The following is a 10295-nucleotide window of genomic DNA, read 5'->3' on the forward strand; positions in this document are numbered from 1 at the left end:
AGATGCCCAGCACCGCAGACAGCTGGCTCCCATCTACACTTCCATTTATTGGCTATTCTGAAAATGCTAATGCCAGGGGTTTGGAAAAGTTTTTCCCACAGTTAGATGGTGCTAGCACGGTAAAACCAATGCAGAGGTGATGAGCAATAGATTCACCCACCCTTGACATGCACTCTCAAAGAGCCACATGACATTGGCAGCTCTGAACACCTGGCAGTATCCACGCTCACCATCACACCGCTCTGGAGCCTCTGTGACCCATGGTCTTTTTTTTTTTTTTTTTTTTTTGAGAGGTGTTTGCTATAGGGCGCTCGCCAGACAGACAGAGAGAGACATAGAAACAGAGAGCGAGAAATCACCCCCCCCCAGGAGGGATGGTCACGCCGCAATCCCTTCTCCTCTATTCTCCTCTTGGGATCTTGGGCACGCACGCACACGCAGCCGGCGTGAGTTTTAAGTCACCGGGTCCGGGACACGAACCGCGGTTGACTACATGGGAGTCCAGCGACATAGCCATTATGCTAACTGCTGGTTCCCTACCCATGGTCTTAACTGCTGACTTCCCAGAAGCCTTTGGGCCAGGACCTCACCAGAACGCCCAAGCCAAGCTGTTGGGCCTGTCTAGATGGGTTAACCCGTCAGACCCATGCTCCTCTGCCCTTGGCTGAAGGATGTCCAGGTCCTGGGCTGGGCCAGGAGCTGCAAAAGGAAGTCTGCTGGGGCTATAAGGATAGGCTTGAGGGCAGTAACACCACTCTGTCCTCTTGCTTCCTGCCTCAAACAAAACAGTTACAGAGCTATTATAATGTAGCTAACACAAAATTAAAAACCAGAGTGGGGACCGGCAGGTGCCATGTGGTGGTTAAGGATGCTGGAATCCCACATGGCTGACCATGGTTCAAGTCCCAGACCTGGCAGCTTGCTTTCTCACTTTCCCTCTCTCATACTCTCTCTTTCTTGCTCTCTCTCTGTCCTTCTCTGGTCAAATTAAAATAAGTAAATAAAGTTAAATAAGATAATTCTAAAATAAATAAACAAACAAACAAGAGGGTTTTATTTGTAAAGCAAACAAACCTAAATAACAGCAGCAGAATTGGGAACTAAGTGGTTGAGTGCTGTGCTGTGGAATATGCATGACCCTCCAGTGTCCCCAGTATATGAGCTCTCCTGCTTTCTGGACTCTCACTCAGTCGGAGGACTGCCCTCCCTAGAATGCTGAGAGCCCTAGAGGGGCCCCTGTGCTTACCCATAACCGTTATCCATAATCTTCTGGACAAAGTTCACGATTTCTGGCACATACTCACTGACCCGGGTTAAGACATCTGGAGGGAGAACCTGTGAATGACAGGCAAAATCGGGATTTCCCTTTGGGAACCTTCAGCCTCAGATGAACACTCTCCATGGAAATATTACAAATGTTACCCTTCTGTCCCTCGGCTGAAGTTTAATGTTGACTTCACCACTGAACAGAGCTTATAAAATGAAGACAGTGTGGATCGCCCAAGGCCTTTTGGCTTTACCAAACTGGAATTTGGAAATCAGGGCCTTTGGTCTAGAAGAGCAAAGACAAAAAGAAGTGAGACACTTACATTCAGAGCTTCCATGTCTTTGTGGAATTCTGCTTCCCAGAACTTGGGCAGTTTGGAGAAAATAGAATTGTCAGTCACCTCACTGCCAAACGTGGAATCCAACCAGTCTGAAAGTAAATCCTTTGCTTCTTCCAGCAATACCTGAAGGAAAAGAAACAGAGAACCCATGCACGGACTGCATGTTTCATGTGCACACATCCAGGGCAGTCAGTGTGAGCCAGTCAGTGACCTGAGTTCAAAGATGACCCACACACAGCCACAGTCTGCATGGAGTCGCTATCTCACAGAGAAACCATGAGGCGCACCCGACGGGCCTGGCTCAGACAAACACAAGACTTCACAAATGGGTGTGCACATGAACGCAGAGAAGCAGCCGTGGGTTCAGAGGTGGGATGCTTCAGAGAGCCAGGGTGGGCTTAGAGAGGGCATACAATGTAACTGCCCCCATGGGGATGGGGTCATGGGCAGGGGTGGTGGGGCAGGAGTGCCCACAGTGTGTCACCTATAGCACAACACTTGGCAGACTTAAACAAAGATTCATGAAGATACCAGCCCGACCTCACATGACATTGAATGGGAGAAAAAGCCACCAGTCCCGCCATAGCACAGGATCATGTGACCCACGCTCCAACTACATACAGCACTGGTCTGACCCATGTCCCTGGACAATATGTGCACTCTTGGTGTGAAGCATGTCCCAACTGCATTCTGTCGCAAAAAAGGAATGTCCATCCCTGAAGGAACATGACAGTGACAGGACCTCAGGCCCAAGCCCATAGGCCATGTGGACCCTGAAAATCTGCCTTGGAGCAATCTAGTGTTTCCACCACAGTGACTTGGAGCAGTGACAGGCACATGCGGCAAGCAAAGCTCTGTAGTCCACAGTCTGCCATGAGAGCAGGAGGCAAAGAACCAAGAATGTAGCAGGAACGTGCAGGAAAACGGTCTGGCAGAGAGTGAGGACACACAGGGTAAGATGACTAGATTCCATATGGTTTACCCAGAGCCAGCAGTGTGAAAAAACGTACCTGGAGTGTGTGTATGTGTGCCCAAAGAAGAAGAAATGGAGAAGAGATTGCAGCATGACTACCCCCGCTGGGGGGTGCTTTCTCACTTTCCTTCTGTTTCTCTCTCTCTCTCTAATGAGTGCACAAGCCCTCTGGCAAATTAAACAAAACCCGACAGACTTAAAATACTGGGCGACTACAGTGTGAAAGTCAGATTTCCAAGTGAACTAAAGTGTTTCACAAGTGTTGCTTGGAAAAGGGGACAGAGTGCCTCTGAAGGCTCCTCGGTTAAACATGCATAGTGCAATTTTGAAGGGAAACACCGCAAGACCAGAGCTAGAAACATCTAACCTGGTCAAGGATAACAAATGAATTACAATTACCACCATAAAGGCCAAGAAGGGAAAAACTAAGCATGGGGAAAAAAATCAAAATAAAGAGAAGTCAACTCAGACTGAAACAAGACTAACAGGCACAACTGGACCAGCTCACTAGTGGAAGACAGAACGGATGGCTGGATGGCTGGATTTCAAGTAAGTACTCCAGCCATGTGCAGACGACCAGCTCTCTGGAGTTACCGCACAGAGGTACAAAGTTCATGTACAAGTCAATCACTCTATCTACTGCACAGAGATACAAAGTTCATGTACAAGTCAATCACTCTCCTATCTACTAACAATGAACAAGTGAAATCCGAAGTTAAAAACACAGTAACATTTATACTAGTGTCCTCATAAATAAATTCTCAGGTGAAACATGTCCCAACTGCATTCTGTCGCAAAAAAGGAATGTCCATCCCTGAAGGAATATGACAGTGACAGGACATCTAATAGAATATGTGAAATAAGATCTATTGGGCCATCTGAAAAGTCATGACTTATTTTTTCTGTTTTTCTATTCAAAAATGTGTCATGACTTTTCTGACGACTCATTGATGAGGAAAACTATGAAACTTTGATGAAAGAAATAGAAGATGAACTAAATAAAGGAGACCATGTTTATGGATAGGAAGACTTAACAGCATCAAAATGTCAGTTCATCTCAACTTGATTTATAGACCTGATGCAATCCTAATCAAAATCCAGTAACCTATTCTGTAGATATTGACAAATTGATTCTAAATTTTATCTGGACAGGAAAAGGATCCAACGTAATACTGAAGGAGAAGATCAAAATTGGAGGACCAACACTTACCCAACTTACTGTAAAGCTACAATATTCAAGATAGTGTGGTATTGGCAAAAGAATAGACCGGGACTGGCAGGTGGCATTGTGGTTAAGGGCACTGGACTTCCACATGGTCAACTGCAGTCTCTCTCTCTCTCTCACTCTGTCCCTCTCTGGTCAAATTGAATAAATAAAGTTACATAAAATAATTCTTAAAAAAAAAATAGACCAACAGATCAGTGGAACAGAACAGATAACCCAGAAATAGATCACATAAATAGAGTTTGCTGATCTTTGACAAAAGAGCAAAGGCAATTCAATAAAGATAGGATAGTCTTTTCAAAAATAGTGCCAGTAAAACTGGACATCCACATGCAAAAAATGAACTTCGAGACCTTATACCCTTTACAAAAATGAACTCACAATGGGTCACAGATTGGCACAGTAGCCATGCTGGTAGATGCTACTTGGTAGTTTGAGACCACGTGGAAGGCCAGGTTCAATCCCTGGCCCACTCTAAAAGCCAGATGCAGTGGTGTGCACCTATAGTCCCAGGTACTAGAGAAGGTAAGGCAGGAGGACTGTGATATAATAAGACTGTCTAAAAACAAAAACAAAAAAAGGATCACAGATCTAAGTATAAAATACAGAATTATAAAACTCCTAGAAGGTAACAGAGAAGAAAGCTTAGATGACCTCGGGTATGTAGACGACTTTTTAGATACAATGCCAAAGGCACAATCAATGAAAGAACTAATAAACTGGACTTCACTGCAATGAAAACTTTCTGCTCTGTGAAAGATATTGTCCAGAGAATAGAAGATAAGCCACAGGCTGGGAGAAAAATTTGCCAAAGACACATCTCATAAAGGACTATTAACTAAAATATACAAAGAACTCTTCAAACTCAACAATAAGAAAATAATCCAGGGCTGGCCCCATAGCACAGCAGTAACATGGTGTGCAGAGGGAATCAGATCTCCAACGTGGCCAACTGCAGTTCAAATACTGGCCCAGGTAGCTTGAAAATCATCCCAGGTGTATGTGAATGTGTGCCTAAACTCCTGACAGGATAGAAAAATGAAGAAAAAAGATAAAATAGAAAGCTAGACTAGAGACAAAGCTGACACTCCGAGATGGTTCTTAGACACAGTATTTCAAATCCCAACAGTGTTTTCCATGGAACTCGATAAATCAAGACTTCAAAACACACCTGAAGAACAAAATCAGATGGGGCCTCCTACTGCACCAGATAGGTATGACAGACCAGCTTGATACTTCTACAGGGCTGGACAATTTGACCAACAAAACAGATCTGAGAGGCATACTTATATGAAGACCTGACATGTAACAGAGATGGCAACACAAATAAATCCCTGGGGCAGGAGGAGGTCTCTATATTTAGGGGAGAGGGATTGGATCCCTACTCACATCATTTGTAAAAAAATAATCTAGGGACCAGCAGGTGGCGCGGTGGTTAAGGTGCTGGACACTCCTACATGGCTGACCACGGTTCGAGTCCTGGACCTGGTGGCTTGCTTGCTCTCTCTTGTGCTCGCTCTCTCTCTCTCTCTCCGTGTGTGTGTGTGTGTATGTGTGTGTGTGTGTGTGTGTGGTCAAATTAAAATAAGATGAGTGAATAAATAAAATTAATTAAATAATTTTTTTTTTAATGTGGGGGACTGAGGACATTGATGTGAATTAAAAAACTGAAAACCTTTAGAAGAAAATACAGAAGAATAAATTTATCTTTCAGAGTAGGGCGGACACAAAATGCTAACTACTGGGACCAGCAGAGGGTATAATGGTTACGTTGCTGGACTCCATGTAGCAGTAGATCATGGTTTGAGTCCTGGACTTGGCACTTAAAACTCATACCAAGCACATGTGCATGTATGCCCAAAATCCTGAGAGGAGAATACAGGAGAAGGGATTGTGGCATGGTGAACCCCTGCAAGGGGAGAGTTCTCACTTTCTAACTCTTTGTTTCTCTGGCCAGCACACACACTCTATAACAAAAACCTCTCTCATAATAAATGCTAATTATAAAATAATAAAAAAGAATAGGTTTGATTATATTAAAATCAAAGCCCTCTGTCATTGAAAGAAGGTGAAAAGGAGAGCCGCAAATTGGGGAAAAGTGTTTGCAACACATTTATGTGACAGGCTTAGTATGGGAGAGATAAGAATATTTACAAAAAATTGTTAAAAATAAAAATAAAAATAACCCACGGAAAAGGATCAAATTGGAAGCCCAGAAGCAAGTGGTGACAAGCCGCTCTGTCTCAGGAGAGGTTAGAGAAAAGCATATTCAATCTCAGCAATGACTGCTCTACACTCATTTAACTAATAAAAGGCAAAGAATCTGACAGAACAAACATGGGCGGATGTGCAGATAAACAGAACACCCAGAATATGGTAGTCAGCTGAGAAATTTGCATAGACATTTTGAAAATATTCCCCTAGAGAAAAGAAAGCACAACAGAACTGGGCCCCACCCCGAGTAGGAGTAGGCCATTGGCTGGTTCCAGGGTATGGAGCTGAGTCGTTCCAGACACTGGGAGGCCAGGACACATGGCTCTGTCCCAGCAGCTCCTTGGGGCTGTTGTACAAACACTGTGTTTATGCAGACAGAACCCCAGCCTTGCTTCTCAGTCAGTAACTGGCACATGCCAAGCAGACAGTGGCCATGTGACAGCCCCAATAGAACATGTCGTATGGATTCCTGTAGACTCTGCCTGAGTCCCTTCTTGCTGTACTCTTGCCATGTCACTGTGATAAACCTTGTATGAGTCCTGTGAGCCTTCCAAAGAATCCGAGTGTGTGGTCATTTTGGGGACCTCTAACACAATCACCCAGATAGATCCCTACAACCAAGCAATTTCACTCTCGAGTATATGAACCAAAGACACAAATGTACACCAAGAAATAATACACAACTCATGGGTCGTAGAAGGATGCTCCACATCACTAGACATGATGAAAATGCAAACCAAAAGCACAAGGAGATACCACCTCATGTGCATTAGGATGGCAACTATCAAAAAGGTGAGAGGCCCAGTTTCCATGTATGTGACAGATGCTGCTGCTCTGCTGCTTGGCAAGTGAAGGCCACATGGGAAGCCTATTTTTTGGTTCTTGTTTTTTAGTTTTACTATAAGGTGTATGTGCTCACTGGAAAGAGAGAGAGAAAGAAGCAATAAATGAAAAAAATCACCCCTCCCCAGGGGAGATGGTCACGCCACAATCCCTTTTCCTCCATTCTCATCTTGGGATTTTTGGTAGTGCAAAAAACGAGTGCACGTACACACAGACACACACAGGAGTGTTCTTCAAGCCACCGAGCAAAGGCAATTCTTTGGGATTTGAACCACACAGTTGGCTGTGTAGGATCCAACTGCCTTAACCACCATACCACTGGCTGGCTCCAAGAAGGCCTAGAAAGCTAGATGTCATGGTGCGTGTCTGTGGACTCAGCTACTTTAGGAGGCTGAGGCAGGAGGGCTGTGGCAAGGATCTTTTTTTCCTTTTAAGAATTATTTTATTGGGACCAGCAGTTAGCATAATGGCTATGCTGCTGGACTCCCATGTAGTCGACCACGGTTCGAGTCCCAGACCCGGTGGCTTAAACTCACACCGGGTGCGTGTACATGCGTGCCCAAGATCCTGAGAGGAGAATGGAGAAGAAGGGATTGAGGCGTGGCCATCCCCTCTGGGGGGTGATTTCTCACTTTCTGTCTCTCTGTGTCTTTCTGGCGAGCGCATGCACCCTGTAACAACAACAACAACAACAACAACAAACCTCTCCAAAAAAAGAGGAAAAAAAAAGAATTATTTTATTTATTATTATTTTCTTTTTCATTTGCTACAGGGCACATGCACTCACCAGGAGAGACAAATAGACAGACAGACAGACAGACAGACAGAGAAAGTGAGAAAGCAAGCCTCCAGGTCCAGGATTCAAACTACAGTCAGCCATGTGGAAGTTCAGCGCCTTACCAACCATGCCACCTGCTGGTCCCAGAGAATCTGTTTAAAAAAAAAAAACAAAACAAAAACAAAAAAAACAAGCAAACAAAAAAGCATCCTTCCTCTCCAACACACTAATCATTAATATAATACGGTAAATGGGGGTGGGGGACAGGGGCTGCCGGAGTGCTAAAACATGGTTCTCTGAAATCACACATGGAAGCTTTCCGGTTCTGGTATGGAGGTATGGGGACCTCCTTGAGTGCACCGAGCACACGTGCACCCATGATCTAAGCTGGCTGAGACAGGAGTGGACTGCATTAAGGTCCTGTTGGGGTACCCATCTCTTTGTCTCCCTGGCTCATGGAAGAAGTAAGTAAATGTAGAAAATGAAAAAAGACAATTCATTTAGTATTATGTATATTTTACCAAAATTTTTAAAAAGGGTATTAGTAGAAAGATGGGGGGAAAAAAGACTTAAGGCATCATAACAGGAAAACCTGACAAAGAGCTGGGCTCTGAGGCATGCACCGAAGGAATGACAGCTACCACACACCAGTCCCTCTCAGAGACACGTGTCCCCAAGAACAATGTAAACATGACTCATTCTCAAAATGCTCAGAAACAAGCACAGGTAGTCTACTGTGAGGCAACAGAGAAGAGACAACGCTAAAAACAAAAATGCAAGAGAAAGGTAGACACAGAAATCAGACCATTCCTGAGGTGGGGGCTGCCTTCTCCTGTGAACACAGTCCCTCGGACTGCTTCATGGCCTGTAACTCTGAGGCCATTTTTCCCCCTCATCTTCACTGAGTTTTTAGAGGGTGACCAGCAGGGGGAGCTAGCACAAAGGAGAAGGACCATCTTGACCTTGTTTAGGGCCACAGTCACAGGGGAAGGCCGGAGGAAGACCAGGGTACTCTTGTACCCCATGCCCTCACTTTTGTCTGAAGGTGACCTTTTCAGAGGTAGAAGAGTTGGCCAATATGAAGGCCCCAATCTGGTACCCACAGGCCCTGCTGCTAACTGAGACTTGAATTCCTGGCATCTCTTTCTCCTTTTTTTTGAGAGGTTTTAGCTACAGGGCGCATGTGCTCGCCAGAAAGACAGAGAGATAGAAAGCGAGAAATCACCCCCCAGGAGGGATGACCATGCTGCAATCTCTTTTCCTCCATTCTCCTCTCAGGATTTTGGGCACACATGCACAAGTTGCTGGGTCTGGGACTTGAACCAGTCTAGGACTTGAACCGTGGTCGACTACGTGGGAGTCCAGCGACATAGCCATTACGCTAACTGCTGGTCCCTCTTTCTCCTTTTGTTGCCACCAAGCAATGCTGGTGAAGAGTCCACCAGAGAAGCTTAGAATAACCCCAAGAGCAGGCTGTCCCCACCACCCCTCCCTCTGCATCCTCCTGCTTGTCTAGCAGAAGTGGTGGTAGGACTTGAACCGTGGTCGACTACGTGGGAGTCCAGCGACATAGCCATTACGCTAACTGCTGGTCCCTCTTTCTCCTTTTGTTGCCACCAAGCAATGCTGGTGAAGAGTCCACCAGAGAAGCTTAGAATAACCCCAAGAGCAGGCTGTCCCCACCACCCCTCCCTCTGCATCCTCCTGCTTGTCTAGCAGAAGTGGTGGGAAGGGCCACTGGAAAGTGGCAGGCCTGGGATCATGAGTGGGATCCACGTGGACCCCAAGTCTTACTCCAGTGCATTGAGCTGGGGGTCCAGGAAAGGGCAAGGAGGGTGTGGGGTAGGAGGGCCATGGACGCAGCTCCCAAAAGAACTAAGCCTCCAGTCACACAGAGTGACCAGAAAGGTGGGCCCAGGCTATTTCACACAAAGATGCAGAACATTCTGGTGCACAGTGGGGTACTTCACATCTTACACATGGTGGGATACATTTACAATCTCACCTCCACACGGCTGTTGACCTCCTCTCCGGGGAGTTTAGATTGCACAGCCTTCTCGAGTGGCTCTGTGGCAAGCTTCACTGCGTGCTGAATCCGTTCAAGCATCTGCTTCTTATCAGGATCCGTGGTCTCACTTAACTTTATTGAAAATGGCTACAAGCATAAGTAGACAACAAAGCTATCAGATACTGCTCAGCAAAGCCCGAGTTCACAAAGGAGATCCAAGGTAGGGAGCAGATCAGTTTACCCAAACACTGCCCGGCAGTGGTAAAGACATTTGTGTCATTACTGTGGCTTTTCCCCAGGGCAGGAGCTAAGAGACTGAAGGCCCTGCCCTAAACAGTCCTGGCCTTGTCCTCTCTTTATGTGTGACAGTGCAGGGCACTTAGCCTCTCTGTGCTTGCTCCTCCAATGCAAAACAAGCATGAGGACAGTTCTTCCAGGCTCATCAGTGAGCTCAGGGGTGAACGGCAGCCACCTCCCTCATGAAGGCACTCCAGCTTGGTTGGCCTGAAAGACTACTAAGCTCTAGTTTCATTCTTATTTTTTTCTGCCTGAGACAAAAGGCCATAAACATATCAGCTACTTTTTTTTTTTTTTTTTTTTTACATTTTTTGCCATAGGGGGACCCGCGGGAGGCAAAAAGGTTTTGT

General features: G+C 45.6%; 1 protein-coding gene across 1 annotated transcript in view; it reads right to left on the reverse strand.

The window, feature by feature from the left end:
• Positions 1-10295, reverse strand: part of CARS1 (cysteinyl-tRNA synthetase 1) — a gene marked incomplete in the record, with an annotated part of 92562 nt that overhangs the window by 57371 nt on the left and 24896 nt on the right. The window contains 3 exon segments of the mRNA XM_014590847.2: positions 1247-1335; positions 1590-1730; positions 9646-9795. Coding sequence (XP_014446333.1) covers positions 1247-1335; positions 1590-1730; positions 9646-9795 — 380 coding nt within the window.

The sequence above is a fragment of the Tupaia chinensis genome, unplaced genomic scaffold, assembly GCF_000334495.1.
Source record: "Tupaia chinensis unplaced genomic scaffold, TupChi_1.0 Scaffold000047_1, whole genome shotgun sequence".
Taxonomy (NCBI): Eukaryota; Metazoa; Chordata; class Mammalia; order Scandentia; family Tupaiidae; genus Tupaia; species Tupaia belangeri.